This window comes from Mobula hypostoma, chromosome 3 (genome assembly GCF_963921235.1).
Source record: "Mobula hypostoma chromosome 3, sMobHyp1.1, whole genome shotgun sequence".
Lineage (NCBI taxonomy): Eukaryota > Metazoa > Chordata > Chondrichthyes > Myliobatiformes > Myliobatidae > Mobula > Mobula hypostoma.
This window is the reverse complement of record NC_086099.1, coordinates 9366968-9383395: the sequence shown is the minus strand read 5'-3', so window position 1 is coordinate 9383395 and position 16428 is coordinate 9366968. Positions and strand designations below refer to the sequence as shown.

The 16428-nt window shown below is 43.2% G+C and overlaps 1 protein-coding gene across 3 annotated transcripts in view; it reads right to left on the bottom strand.

Annotated features, from left to right (window-relative positions):
• The window catches only part of dcc (DCC netrin 1 receptor), a 1425388-nt gene that overhangs the window by 129708 nt on the left and 1279252 nt on the right, over positions 1-16428 (bottom strand). For all 3 annotated transcript variants that reach the window (XM_063042623.1, XM_063042621.1, XM_063042622.1), the window contains exon 22: positions 2142-2213. In XM_063042623.1, the coding sequence (XP_062898693.1) occupies positions 2142-2213 (72 nt within the window). The remainder of the gene's footprint in view (positions 1-2141; positions 2214-16428) is intronic.

Here is a 16428-nt window from a genome sequence, read left to right as displayed (position 1 = left end):
CCCCTGATATTGGTCCACTGGTTCTCCAGGTTCAGCTCAGGGCTAACCATCCTGACTGGTAAAACAAAATTGTTACAGAAACAGCAATGAAGAATCCTTCTACACCTGAAGGTGAAGGTATTCCTGAATCTCTGCCTGGAACTTACGTGAAAACCAAGAGGAGGTTACTGACTCCGAATACCACTAGAGATGGAGAACCTTCACTGATGCCTTAAACGTCAGAGGTGTAATAGGCAGTAAAAAGTCAGTGATATGAAACATCATTCCCTTTGTTATTCTGATTTTGATTCCAAGGTAGCATCTTTCCCTCCACATATGCCTCAAGAATGCATCCTGTAACAGGGGCATTTGCCAGGTTTTAACCAAGTCTGTCATGGTGAAGGCCAGTATCTTTAGACACTGGACGCTTAGCAGAGACTTAGACCAGGTGGACCCAAATGCAGAGGAGACCAGAGACAAGGAGAGTTCAATAAAGAACATGTACAGGGTTTCTTCTTTGTTATGTTAAATTTAAAATGGCTTCTTTGTTATGTTAATCTTCTAAACTGCTGTGTATGTGGATTAAAATGGTTTCTATGTTGTGTTAAATGCTGAGAAAGTCTCCAGCTGGAAATTTGCTTGGATTAATACAGATAGCAGGGGGCTATTAGCCAATAGGTGTCCATGTTATTCTTTCTTGGGGTGATAATGCTGTCTCATATGACTGGAAACGAGGGGCTTTTGGCGGGGAGTCGGACAAGAGACCGGGAGGACTGACGGACGTGCGGGGACGGCTCAGATCGATCACTCTGGGTGGACCCGAGCCACGAGTTGACAGGGTCAGGGTGGTCCCGAAGGAATTCCCGAGCTCCAACTTGTGCACGAAGAACTTGAACTTTGATAAGTCTGGCGTCTTTTCCATTCCCTTTTTCTGTATTGAACTTATATTAATTTCATAGACTTAGTAATATCTATAAAGAGTACTTGGTAAAACGTACTGTGTGCTGGCTGATGATTGATGTTTGAAACTGATTTCGGTGGCAGTGGTACAGCAACCAACACAACGGGAAGCGTCCAGGCGGGCGCCGGGCGGGATTTCCCCTAGATATATACAAGCCAATACAGCTGAGCATTACAAACAAAATAGAGGGAATTTAATAGACAAATGAAACAAGGCACAGGTGCTCTGATAGTTAAAACTAAACACTAGTGAAAATAATCAACTATTCATCAGGGCAGGAGAAATGTAGGAGTCTGGAGAACATAGGCACCTCCAGCTGTTCAGACTGAGGCATGACAGCATCCGTCATTAAGGACCCTCATCATCTGGAACATGCCCTTTAAACATTGCTATCACGGAGGACAAGATACAGGAGCCACACTCACAGATTCAAATACAGCCTCTTCCGTTCCGCCATCAGATTTCTGAACAGTCCATGAATCCATGAACACTATCTCACCATTCTTGCTTTCTTTTTGCACTATTTATTTATTTTTTATATTGCTTGTTGTTGCTTTGTTCGTTATGTGCTGCATCATATGACGTGGACTTTCCATTCCATCACTGTTTTGGGAAATTATTCTATACAAGTGGTTTGCTATTGCCACCTTCTGGGCAGTGTCTTTACAAGATGGGTGACCCCAGCCATTATCAATACTCTTCGAGACTGTCTGCCTGGCGCCAGTGGTCGCATAACCAGGATTTGTGATATGCACCAGCTGCTCAGGCAGCTTCATGTGACCGTGATCGGGGGGAGTGGGGTGCTAAGCAGGTGGTATATTTTACCCAAGGATGATCTGCAGGCTGTGGAGGGAAGGAGTGCCTTACACCTCCTTTGGTGGTGATGTATCTCCATGCTGCCACCTAATTCTGAATGTAATTTACAGTAAGTATTTTATGTATTGCACTGTACCACTGCCGCAAAACAACAAATTTCATGATGTATGTCAGTGATAATAAACCTGATTCTGGTTCTCATTCTGATTCTGACACCGTGCGTGAGATTTGCAATCTCAAAACTGCTTATCAATATTCTGTGCTTAAGCCTTCATCTGGAGAGCATTGTACCAGTGAGCAATCACATTTTGTGGAACCAATCCTACAGCATCTTTACAGAGAGAAGAGAACAACACTGTTTTGTTTGGATATTACAAAAACTCACCATTTAAGCTGCTTCTGTCGATTAGATTGGTGTCTGCTGGCCAGAAGGATCCGTCTCCATGTATACTCCTTCCTGCTGAGCAAAGAAAGCACATCAGAGCTTCCAGACAGAGATAGCTATCAGCATCGTCACTAATAATAGAAACAAACCCATTAGCGTTATCTCGAGCAGAATAAAAAATCTGCAGTTGAATAATGGAGAGGGGTGAGATGAAGTAATTAATTCTCACAAATAATAATTTGTATGCTATGTGAGCTACTCCACTTCAAGGAGTATTCCAGAGCACACAGGAGTAGAATCAGTCCATCTGGTCCAATCAAGTAAGCTCCATTATTCAATCGTGTCTGAATTACTTTCTCTCTCAACTCCATTCTCCTGTCTTCTTCCTGTAAACTTTGATAACCTTACTAATCAACCTCCGCTTTAACTATAACTAATGACTTGGCCTCCACAGCTATCTATGGCGATGGATTCCACAGGTACTTCACCCACTGGCTGAAGAAATTCCTCTTCCTCTCTGTTGTTAAGGGATGCCCATCTATTCTGAGGCTGGGCCCTCTGGTCCTGGATCCCCAATATAGGAAACATCTGCTTTACATCCACTCTCTCTAGGGCATTCAATATTCACCAGGTTTCAGTCAATCCCTGGTCTCTCAGACTTCATCAGACAGAAAACAAACCAACACTATAGATTAATCCTGAAGTCCTTTCACAAAATTACTTCAATCTGATTAATCAGTTGAAAGGTAGAAAGAGCAACAAATGAAAGGAAAAAAAACTCTCCTGGTACATTTCCTGAGATTCATCCTGCTCGTAATACTTATTTTAAGATCGTATTATTTCTTGAATTATTTTGTAAAATCTCTCCTTTTGTTTATTTCTATCTTGAGTCCTCATCATGGAGCACCTTTCCAAGGAGCGCTGCCACGGGCAAGGAGCATCTATCATCAAGGACCCCACCATCCAGGCCATGTCCTTTTCTCACTCCCACCATCAGGAAGGAGGTACAGGAGCCTTAGGTCTCAAACCTCCAGGTTGAGGAACAGTTACTGCCCCTCAAGCATTAGGCTCCTGAACCAATGCGAATAACTTCACTCACCTCATCTCTGAGCTGATTCCACAACCTACTGACTCACTTTCAATGACTCTACAACTGCAGTTCTCAGGATTATTTATTTACTTGTTGGTTTGTTTGTTTGTTTATTTATTTATTTATTCATTCATTCATTCACCTTCAGGTCCCACACCACCAAGATCAAATTTCAAAGTAAGCTTATTAACAAAGTACATATATGTTACTATATACAACCTTAAGGGTCATTTTCTTGCAAGCGTACACAGTATATCCAAGAAACACAACAGAATCAATGAAAGTCCGCACCCAACAAGATGGACGAACAACCAATGTACTAAAGGCAACAATGTGTGCAAATATTGAATAAAAAAAAGCAATAAATATCGAGAACATGAGATGAAGAGTGCTTGAAAGTAATTCCGTAGATTGTGGGAACAGTTCAGTGACAGGGTGAGTGAAGTTGAGTGAATTTATCCCCTCTGGTTCAAGAGACTGATGGCTGAGGGGTAGTAACTGTTCCTGAACCTATTGGTGTGGTCCTGAGGCGCCTGTGCCTTCTTCCTGATGGCAGCAGCGAGAAATGAGCCTGACCTTGATGGTGGGGGTCCTTGATGATAGATGTTGCTTTCTTGTGACAGCGCTCCGTGTAGATGCAGTTAATGGTGGGGAAGGATTACCCGTAATGGACAGAGCCTTATCCCTTACTTTTTGTAGGATTATCTGTTTAAAGGCAATGGTACTTTCATACCAGGCCATGATGAAACCAATCAATATACTCTCCAGCACACATCTATAGAAGATTGTCAAAACTTTGGATGTCATAGAAACATAGAAAACCTACAGCACAATACAGACCCTTTGGCCCACAAAGCTGTGCCGAAAATATCCTTACCTTAGAACTATCTCGGCTTACACATAGCCCTCTATTTTTCTAAACTCCATGTATCCATCCAGGAGTCTCTTATAAGACCCTATCGTATCTGCCTCCACCACCACCGCTGGCAGCCCATTCCACGCACTCACCGCTCTCTGCGTAAAAAACTTACCCCTGACATCTCCTCTGTACCTACTTCCAAGCACCTTAAAACTATGCTCTCTCATGCTTGCCATTTCAGCCCTGGAGAAAAGCCTCTGACTATCCACACGATCAATGACTCTCACTATCTTGTACATCTCTATCAGGTCACCTCTCATCCTCCGTCACTCCAAGGAGAAAAGGCTGAGTTCACCCAGCTTGTTCTCATAAGGCATGCTCCTTAATCCAGGCAACATCCTTGTAATCTCCTCTGCACCCGTTCTATAGTTTCCACATCCTTCCTGTAGTGAGGAGACCAGAATTGAGCACAGTACTCCAAGTGGGGTCTGACCAGGATCCCATATAGCTGAAACATTTTGCTGAATCTTCACAAATTTCTAAGGAAGTTGATCACCGCTGTCCTTTCTCTGTAACTGCATTTATGAGCTGGACACAGGACAAGTCCTCTGAAATGATATTCCATCATTCCTACAGCCCTGATTGAAAAGCTACAGAGACAAGAGGGTGTACAGAAGCGAGATATACCAGTTGCAGCAACACTCTTGCATCCAACATCAGTAGGACAAAAGAGCTGATTGTGGATTCAGAAAGGGTAAGACAAAGGGTCATGAACTAATTCTCATAGGGGGATCAGAAGTGGAGACAGTGAGAAATTCACATTCCTGGGTGTTAATATATCTGAGGATCTAACTTGGGCCAAATGTATCAAAGTTGCCATAAAGAAGGCAAGACAGTGGCTGTATTTCATCAGGACTTTGAGGAGATTTGGTTTGTCATCTAAAACACTCAAAAACCTCTACAGATGTACCATGGAGAGCATTCTGACTGGCTGTGTCACCATCTGGTATGCAGTTGGGAGGTGGGCTACCGCACAGCATCAAAAGCAGCTGCAGAAAGTTGTCAAATGAATCAGCTCCATCATGGGTACCAGCCTCCGCAGTATCCAAGACATCTTCAAGGAGTAGTGCCTTGAAAAGGCAGCCTCCAGTATTAAGGATCACCATCACAAAGGACATGCCCTCTTCTCATTGTTACCATTAGGAAGGAGGTATAGAAGCCTGAAGGCTCACACTCAACGATTCAGGAACAGCTTCTACTCCCCGACGTCCAATTTCTGAATGGACATTGAACCCATGAACACTACCTCACTAGTTTATTTATTATTTCTGTTTTTGCAGTATTTTTAATATAATCATTTAAGATACATATATATATATATATATATATATATATATACCTACCGTAATTCATTGATTTATTTATTTTTCTATATTTATCATGTATTGCCTGTACTGCTGCCGCTGTTACGAAATTTCGCAGCATATGCTGGTGATTTTAAACTTAATTCTGATTCTGACAACGCTGGGAAATTTAAAGTTGCTGACCGTCTCCATCTCTGGTCCCTCGATGAGAATTTGGCTCACGTACCTCCGATTTCCTCCCCCCGAAGTCTATAATCACCCCTTGGTCTTGCTAAGATTCAGTGACAGGTTGTTATTGTGACATGATTCAGCCAGATTTTCAATTTCCCTCCTATATGGTGATTTAGAAACATAGAAAACCTACAGCATAATACAGGCCCTTCAGCCCACAAAGCTGTGCTGAACATGTCCTTACCTTAGAACTACCTAGGCTTTACCCATAGCTCTCTATTTTTCTAAGCTCCATGTATCCATCCAGGAGTCTCTTAAAAGACCCTATCATTTGGACAGGCTAGATGTGGGAAGATCGTTCCCGATGTTGGGGAGGTCCAGAACGAGGGGTCACAGTTTGAGGATAGAGGGGAAGCCTTTTAGGACCGAGATTAGGAAAAACTTCTTCACACAGAGAGTGGTGAATCTGTGGAATTCTCTGCCACAGCAAACTGTTGAGGCCAGTTCATTAGCTATGTTTAAAAGGAAGTTAGATATGGCCCTTGTGGCTACAGGGGTCAGGGGGTATGGAGGGAAGGCTGGGTTCTGAGTTGGATGATCAGCCATGATCATAATAAATGGCGGTGCAGGCTCGAAGGGCCGAATGGCCTACTCCTGCACCTATTTTCTATGTTTCTATGTTTCTATATTTCCACCACTTTTGATTCGGACAATGACAGTGGTATGTCATCAAACTTAAAACATGACATTTGAGATGTACTTAGCCTCACAGTCATAAGTATAAATCGAGTAGAGCAGGGGGTTAAGCACACAGCCTTGTGGTGCACCTGTGTTGATGGTCAGCAGAGTTCAGAATGATCAGTTACAGTTATTACCCTCCAACCATCAGGATCCTGAATTGGCATGGATAACTTCACTCACAACTTTGAACTGATTCCACAAACTACAGACTCACTTTCAAGGACTCTACAACTCATGTTCTCAATATTACTTATTCTTATTTGCATAATATACATGTGTTCTACAAATTACAATAGGAGATAGAAAAATGCATGCCAAGAGGGCAATGTTACAATAGTCATGGGAGATTTCAATTTGCAGGTAGATTGGGAAAATTAGGTTGGTGCTGGATTCCAGGAGGGGAAATTTCTAAAAAGCTTACAAAATGGCTTATTTTTGGAACAGCTCATGGTTGAGCCCACGGGGGGGGGGGGGCGGGGGCGGGGGTGGTCAACTATTCTGGATTAGGTGTTGTGCAATGAATTGGAATTGATTCGAGTGTTTAAAGTAAAAGAAATCTAAGGGGCGAGTGATCATATTATGATCAAATTCACCCTGAAGTTTGAGAAGTGGCTAAAGTCAGAGTATTTCAGTAGAGTAAAGAAAATTACAGAGGCACGAGAGAAGAGTTGGCTAGAATTGATTGGAAAAGAACACTGTCAGGACTGATAGCAGAGCAGCAATGGGTGGAATTTCTAAAAGCAAATTGGAAAGCAAAAGGTATATACATCTCAAAGAGGAAGAAGTATTCTAAAGGAAAGTTGACCTAACCATGGCTAACAAAGATTTTAAGGATGTCGTTTAGGGGTACTTGGAGGCACATGATAAAATATGCCATAGCCAACATGGTTTCCTTGAAGGAAAATCATGCCTGAAAAATCTTTGAAGAAATAACAAGCAAGGTAGACGAAGCAGAATTGGTTGATGTTGTGTACTTGAGTTTTCAGGAGGACTTTGACAAAGTGCCACACATGAAGCTGCTTAACAAGCTACCAGCCCATGGTGTTACAGGAAAGATTCTAAATTGGATAAAGCAGTGGCTGACTGGCAGGAAGCAAAAAGTGGGAATAAAGGGACCTTTTTTCTGGTGGGCTGCCCATGACTAGTGGTGTTCCACAGGGGTCTGTGTTAGGATCGATTCTTTTTACATTATATGTTAATGATTTGGATGATGGAATTGATAGCTCTGTTGCTGCAAAGGTTGCAGATGATTTGAAGATAGGTGGAGAGACAGGGAGTTTTGAGGAAGTAGAGAGGCACAGAAGGACCTAGACACACGAGCAGAATGGGCAAATAAATGGCAGATGGAATACAGTGTTGGGAAGTGATGAGGAGGAATTTCCACCCAGAAAGTGGTGAATCTGTGGAACTTGTTGCCACAGACAGCTGTGGAGGCCAAGTCTTTACGTATGTTTAAGAAAGAGTTTGATAGATTCTTGATTGGTCAGGGCATGAAGGGATATGGGGAGAAGGCAGGAAATTGGGGCTGAGAGGCAAAATGGATCAGCCATGATGAAATGGCATAGCAGATTCAATGGGCCAAATGGCCTAATTCTACTCCGATATTTTGTGGTCTTACGGTCTTATATCTCCTTTTGCGCATTGGTTATTTATTTATGTATACATTTTATTGTACTTATTTCTTTATCTTCCTGTAAATGCTCACAAGAAAATGCATTTCAAGGTAGTATATGGTAATATATTTATACGGATAATAAATTTACTTTGAGCTTGACTTTGGTTTCCATTTTAATTAATTCTATGGCACCGATGATGTGGCATCTTACTGCATGGAGGGAAAATAATTCCATTGAAACCACAGTGGATACACAAATACACCAATTTTGAAGAGGATATCTACTCTTCACCAAATACACTGGAATTGCAAGGATGCCCTTTATCAACTGATCTAAAATATTCCTCTGAGGACTGTTTCCACGAACTATTATCTGACCTTTCTTCATTCCTATCTCTGAATGAGATTACAGAGGTAAGAGACGTGACTTGTTGAATGTTGTTTAGAAATACAACATGATAACAGGGTCTTCGGGGCTAGTGAAAATGTGCTGTCCAATTACACCATGTGACCATCGAGACACTTCGTCATTCGGGGGTAACCATGAATGTTATGCCCCATATTGTGATCGGCAAACCTGGGCAGTACGCTACGGAGAGCAAACTGCTGCCCATATAGCAGGCTTCCCCTCCCCATGCAACTGATGTATCTAAAGGAACTGTAGAGACCGATGCAGTTTGGCATCAGCGGCAGCGGAGTTGCCAGTCAGTGTTGAACTCAACGTAGGACTGCCTTTGGGATTTTAGCTCCGGACTTTTCCTTGGGGTTTATTCCCGAAGTCCTCCCCATGAGTGGGTGTAGCCATAAGGGAGCAGAGGTTTGAGACCGGAGTTTTCCTTCTCCTAGATGAGCTGCCAGCCAAGGCTGATGAGCCCAACCTATACAAAGAAATTTCTGCTCCGGAGACCTTTGTGAGTGAAAATCTCAAAAGATCAGCAGTTTCTGAGATACTCAAACCACCCCATCTGGCACCAACAATCATTCCATAGTCAAAGTCACTTAAATCAAACTTCTTCCTCATTCTGTTGTTTGCTCTGAACAACAACTGAACCTCTTGACCATGTCTGCATGCTTTTATGTATTGAGTTGTTGCCACACGATTGGCTGATTAGATTTTTGCAATAAAGAGCAGTTTCTAACAGAAACCAATAAAGTTGAGTGTATAACATAAAACAAACTTAATTGCTCACAACAGAAGCATTTTAAAAGTTGGATTTATGTGTCCTCTGGTGTTTTTACCTCACTCTGTGCCTAGTACACTCTTTCTTTTCATTTGCATTCCTCCATTTGTGGCAATTACTTGTTTAAGACCTTCCCTTCAAAGGAAAATACAAAAGGTAATGATAAAGAGTCAAGGTGGAATTCATAGAGCTAAATTCAATTGAATTCATGTCCTGCTGTGTTGCGCCTTTCATTTTCTGATTCCCCTTTCTCTTTGTAAATCTTTTATTTTTTTTCCTGTGTCACTCTCTCACTCTTTGTCTCTGACAATCACCATTTCACTCAATTTCTCAACTGGTATTTTTGACATTTTGCTGAGTCTTAACTGGACAAGAACTTCTGCTGACAAAGGGGAAAGTAGTGCGCACTGAAAATAATAAAATCGGCCGTGAATGGTGAAAACTGCTGAGATCGCATTAACTATCCCCTCTCCAAAAATTATTTGTGGTTCATTTACCACAGTATTTGGTTTCACAGCAATGCCTTCCAAACACAAGACGAGAATTTAAGCAGAAACTGCAATGATTGGGTCTTTCAAAGGAGGATTGGGCTGGTACCTGAGGCTAAATAATGCACAGGGTTTGAGAGAAAGAGAGAGAGAGTGAGACAGAGATAGAAAGAGAGGGAGGAGAGAGCGAGAGAGATCGAGAAGACTGGGGATGAGGGAAAGAAGATAGAGAGATGGAGAGGGGAGTACAGGGAGAGAAAGAGAGAAAGAAAGAGAAACAAAGACAGAAAGAGAGAGGGAGAGAGACAGACACACACACACACAAAGATAGAGTCAGAGAGACAAGGAAAGGTGGTGAGAACTAGAGGGAAAGAGAGGGAGGGAGACAAGGAAGGAGGGCGACAGTGTGTGAATGAGAGAGAAAGAGAGATAGAGATAGATAGAGAAAAAGAGAGAGAAGACAAAGAGGGAGAGGGAAAGAAGAGAGACAGATGGAGATGGGATGAGGAGGTAGAGAGAGGGTGTGGGGTAGAGACAGAGAGAAAGAAGAGACAGAGAGGGTGAAAAATAGAGAGAAGAGAAAGGGAGGAAGGGAAACATGGAAGGAGAGGGAATGTGTGCGAATGAGAGAAAAAGAGAGTCAAATATATATATATATATATATAGAGAGAGAGAGAGAGAGAGAGAGAGAGAGAGAGAGAGGGAAATTGACTGGATTAGTCTACAAGGAACTGACATGAAGTTAATCAGCCAAATAAACCCTTCTGTCCTTTTACAGTTCTATGGTTCTATGACTTTATGACTAGATCTTATGGCCCCTGAAGTCTGCTCGGAATGAGCCTGTCCCATTCAATAAAATAAGACGTGGGAGTAGAATTAGGCCATTTGTTCCATCGGGCCTGCTCTGCTATTCCAACATGGCTGATTTATTTTTCCTCTCAACCCCATTCCCCTGTCTTCTCCCATAATCTTTGACACCCTTACTAATCAAGAAACTATCAAAGTCTATTTTAACTATATTCATTGACTTGGCCTCCACAGCTGTCTGTGGTAATGAATTCCACAGATTCACCACTGTCTGGCTGAAACACCTTCAATAACTCCAAAAGACTGAAGTAGGGTAAATACCGAAAGGCTTTTATTCGCAGTAAGACGTGACCTCCATGCTGAGTGTCTGCCCCTGGTCTGAGGGGGAGGGACAAGGCAAAATCGCCTTTATTCAGGGGTCTGTGGGAGGATCACAGGGGCAGTCAGCAGAGGGGCATGTCCAGACAGGTAACCCAGTTACAATGTATATATATATGGTTTACCACACTGGCTAAAGAAATTCCTCCTCATCTCTGTTCTAAAGGGACATCCTTCTATTCTGAGTCTGTTTCCTCCAATCCTATAGGGAATATCCCCTCCGCATCAACTGTATCTGCGACTTTCAATATTCAATAGGTTTCAATGAGATCTCCCTCTCATTATTCGTCACAGTACAGGCAACCCGGGTTTTTTTCCCGCTGCATCTGTAAGGAGTTTGTACGTTCTCCCCGTGACCGCGTGGGTTTCCTCCGCTGCTCCAGTTTCCTGCTATAGTCCAAAGAAGTGCTGGTTGGTGGGTTAATTGGTCGTTGTAAATTTTCCTGTGATTAAGCTCAGATTAAATTGGGGGATTGCTGGGCAGAGTGGCTCAAAGAGCCGGAAGGGTCTGTTCTGCATGGTATCTCAATAAATAAATACAATAAATAATTCTGTTCTTGTATCATCCTAAAACCTATCATGGTCAGCTTTGAACTTTCTTACAACTGAACATCAACAACCCTCTGTGACAGGGATTGTCAGAGTAAAGAATCATTTCATTATTTCAGACCTCCACCATTTTTCCTGAGACTATGAGCCCCTCTTCAACCTGAGAAAGGCACCTGTCAGCAGCTCAAACTCCAGGACGAGAGTGACAGACATCAGAATCTGAATCAGGTTTATTATCACTGGCATGTGACGTGAAATTTGTTAACTTAGCAGCAGCAGTTCAATGCCATACATAATCTGGCAGAGAGAAAATAATAATAATAATAATAAATAAAATAAAAATTATAATAAATAAACAAGTAAATCAATTATGTATATTGCATAGATTACAAAAAAAGTGCAAAAACAGAAATACTGTATATTAAAAAAAAGTGAGGTAGTGTCCAAAGATTCAAAATCCATTTAGAAACCAGATGGCAATGGGGAAGAAACTGTTCATGAATCACTGAGGCTTCTGTACCTTCCAGCTGATGGCAACAGTGAGAAAAGGGCATGCCCTGGGTGCTGGAGGTCCTTAATAATAGACGCTGCCTTTCCCAGATACCCCTCCCTGAAGATGTCCCGGGTACTTTGTAGGCTGGTACCCAAGATGGAGCTGACTAGATTTACAACCCTCTGCAGCTTCTTTCGGTCCTGTACAGTAACACCCCACCCCCACCCCCTTACCAGACAGTGATACAGCCTCTCAGAATGCTCTCCATGGTACAACTATAGAAGTTTTTGAGTGCATTTGTTGACATGCCAATTCTCTTCGAACTCCTAATAAGGTATAGCCGCTGTCTTGCCTTCTTTATAACTAGATCGATATGCTGGGACCAGGTTAGATCCTCAGAGATCTTGACACCGAGGAACTTGAAGCTGTTCACTCTCCACTTCTGATCCCTCTATGAGGATTGGTATGTGTTCCTTCCTCTTACCCTTCCTGAAGTCCACAATCAGCTCTTTTGCCTTACTGATGCTGAGTGCCAGGTTGTTGCTGCGGCACCTCTCCACTAGTTGGCATATCTCACTCCTGTACGCCCTCTCGTCACCACCTGAGATTCTACCAACAATGGTTGTACTGTCAGCAAATTTAAAGGTGGTATTTGAGCTATGCCTAGCCACACAGTCATGTGTATATAGAGAGTAGAGCAATGGGCTAAGCACACACCCCTGAGGTGCACCAGTGTTGATCGTCAGTGAGGAGAATCTGCTATCACTAATCCGTACAGATTGTGGTCTTCCGGTTAGGAAGTCAAGGATCCAATTGCAGGGGGAGATGCAGAGGCCCAGGTTCTGCAACTTCTCAATCAAGATTGTGGGATGCTATTAAATGCTGAGCTATACTCAGTGAACAGCATCCTGACATATGTGTTTGTGTTGTCCAGTTGGTCTAAAACTATGTGGAGAGCCATTGAGCTTGCATCTGCCATTGACCTATTGTGGTGATAGGCAAGTTGCAATGGGTCCGGGTCCTTGTTGAGGCAGGAGTCCAGTCTAGTCATGACCAACCTCTCAAAGCATTCCAAGACTGTCAATGGGAGTGCTATCGGGCGATAGTTATTAAGGCCGCCCAATTATTCTTCTTAGGCACTGGTATAATTGTTGCCTTTTTGAAGCAAGTGGGAACTTCCACCCATAGCAGTGAGAGGTTGAAAAGGTCCTTGAATACTCCCGCTAGTTGGTTGGCACAGGTTTTCAGAGCCTTACTAGGTACTCCATCGGGACCTTGCGCCTTGCGAGGGTTCTCTCTCTTTGAAAACAACCTAACATCGGCCTCTAAGACGGAGATCACAAGGTCATCAGGTGCAGCAGGGATCTTCACAGCTGTAGTTGTGCTCTTCCTTTCAAAGCGTGCACAGAAGGTGTTGAGTTCATCTGGTAGTGAAGCATCACTGCTATTCATGCTATTGGGTTTTGCTTTCTGGAAGTATATCTTGCAGACCCTGCCAGAGTTGCTGTGTATCCAATGTCACCTCCAACTTCATTCAAAATTGGCTCTTCGCCTTTGAAATAGCCCTCTGCAAATCATACCCAGTTTTCTGGTACAGGCCTGGGTTGCCAGACTTGAATGCTACAGATCTAGCCTTCAGCAGACAATGCACCTCCTGGTTCATCCACGGCTTTCGGTTTGGGAATGTACAGCAAGTCTTTGTAGGCACACACTCATCCACACAGGTTTTAGAGAAGTCGGTAACAACTGCAGCATACTCATCCAGGTTCGAAGATAAATCCCTGAATACAGTCCAGTCCACCGATTCAAAGCAGTGCTGTAGGTGCTCCTGTGCTTTGCTTGTCCATACCTTCTTGGTCCTCACTGCTGGTGCTGCAGTCTTCAGTCCCTGCCTATACTCAGGGAGTAGAAGTACAGCCAGGTGATCAGACTTCCTGAAGTGAGGGCGTGGAATAGCACGGTAAGCATTCCTGATGGTGGTGTAGCAATTGTCCAGTGTGTTGTTTCCTCTGGTATTGCAAGTGATCTGTTGATGGTAGTTGCTTAGTGATTTTTTCAGACTGGCCTGGTTAAAATCTCCCAAAACGATGATGGAGGCATTAGGATGCGCTGTTCCATGCATGTTGATCCCATTGCTCAGATCATCTAAAGCCTGCTTGACATTGGCCAGAGGTGGAATGTAAACTGCTACCAAAATGACCCTAGAGAACTCTCGTGGTAGGTAAAAGGGACGACACTTCACTGCTAGATATTCCAGGTCTGGTGAGCAGAATTGGGACAGCACTGATATATCTGTGCACTAAGAAGAGTTGATCATGAGGCATACTCCTCCACCTCTGCTTCTGAGAGACTCTATAGATCTATCCTGACGGTGTACGGTAAACCCGTCAATCTGAATCGCTGCATCTGGTACGGAAAGGGTTAACCAGGATCCCATGAAACAAAGGATACACGTGATCCTAATGTCCCTCTGATTCAGCACCCTGGCTCTCAGATCATCGATTTTATTCACCAGAGACTGCACATTCACCAGCAAGATAGTTGGTATACGGAGTTTAAAACCCCATTTCCTTAAATGCACTTGTAACCCAGATCTACATCTGCACTTCCTCTGAGATGCCCTCCGTGGGCCCTTCCAACCACAATCAGTGCTGCTTCCATCAGTTTTAAGCAACAGTAGTTCATTTAAACGCATTAAGACACCTTTGTTGACTGTACTGACCTTTGGAAGCAGTTTTGCTTTTTAGTTGTAACAGGCTGAAACTGGAATATTTAATCGTATCCATTGAAAGTACTGCTGCTACTCGAGTCACACCTAGGTGCCCTGGAAGTAAAACCTTGAGTAAACCTTGAGGATGCAACTGGTCATCTATCGTTTTCTATAGAGTTGAACCTTCATGACGAAAGATCAGGCAAGTTTAATTCACTAAGGGCAGGAATAATTGACTTCAGGAAGGCAAGAGGTCCTGAACAAGGTCCACTCTTCATTAATGGTGAAGTAAAGGACAGGGTCTCCAGTTTTTGGGGATGAACGTCACCAAGAAGTTCCCTAGGTCCATCAATGCGACCTCAATAGTACGGAAGGCACAACAGCAGCTATGCTACCTGAGGTGCTTCAGGGGCGCTAATCTGCCTCAAAAATTGCTGGCCATCTTCTATTAATGTGCATTAGAGAGCATACTGACGTACGGAATGACAGTATGGTATTTGAGCTGCAGCAAGACAGATCACAAAACACTCCAACAGGTGATTAGGACAGCTCAACTAAACATTGGGACTCAGTTACTGGACCTGGAGACAATCTACAACTCTTGATGTCTATGGCGTACTCATAGCATCATTACAGACCTATCCCATCCCGGACACTGTTGAATCAATTTCCTGCCATCTGGTAGGAGATACAGAACATCTTAGCCAAGACAGTAAGACTGAGAAACAGCTTCTTCTCAAGGATTGTTGCGCAGCTGAATAATGCTACACTCCGGCTTGCCAATGGCCTTTGAGTGTTATGGACTATCAAAGTCATGTTGCGTGTAAATATGAAGCTGTACTGCATGCATTGTAAATATCTATTTTGCATGGACTGCAGTAGTACCACAATCTCGTTGGCTTGAGCAATAACAATAAAGTTCTATTCTACTTTATCCTGTGTCATTTTGCACTTTGCATTTGGTATGTCATCGAAGACAAAAAGACAAAGGTAAAGACTGCTTCCACTCATCTCCTCCTCGCTGACAATTAACACCAACAAACCTCGCGGATTCACACTTAACCCACTGCTCTAGTCTCTCTACACTCATGACTGTGCGACAAGCTCCATCTATAAATTTACTGTTGACACTACTACTGTTGACAGAATCTCAAATGGTGATGAGGAGGCATATGGGGGTGAGATAGATCAGCTGATTGGGTGGTGTTGCCACAGCAACCTTGCACCCAATGTCAGTAAGACCAAGGAACTGATAGTGAACTTCAGGAAGAGGAGGTCAGTGAACAGACACCAGTCCTCATCGAGGGATCAGCAGTGGAAAGTGTGTGCAGTTTGAAGTTCCTGGGTGTCAAAATATCTGAAGATCTATCCTGGGCCCAACATATTGTTGTAATTATAAAGAAGGCACATTAACATTGAAAGTTTAAGAAGATTTGGTATGTCACCAAAGACTCTCACATTTCTACAGATGTGTCCTGAAGAGCTTTCTGACTGGTTGAATCATCATACGTTATGGAGGCACCAACGCACAGGATTGGACAAGGATGCAAAGGGTTGTAGACTCAACCAGCTCCATCATTGCACAAGCCTCCCCATCATTGAGGAGATCCTTTAAAGAGACTGTCTCAAAAAGACTGCAATCATCATTAAGGACTGCCCCCCATCTGGGATGTGCCTTCTACTCATTGTTACCATCAAGGAGGATGTACAGGAGCCTGAAGATACACACTCAACATTTTAGTAACAGCTTCGAAACATAGAACACCTACAGCACAATACAGACCCTTCAGCCCACAAAGCTGTCCTTACCTTAGAACTACCTAGGCTTACCCATAGCCCTC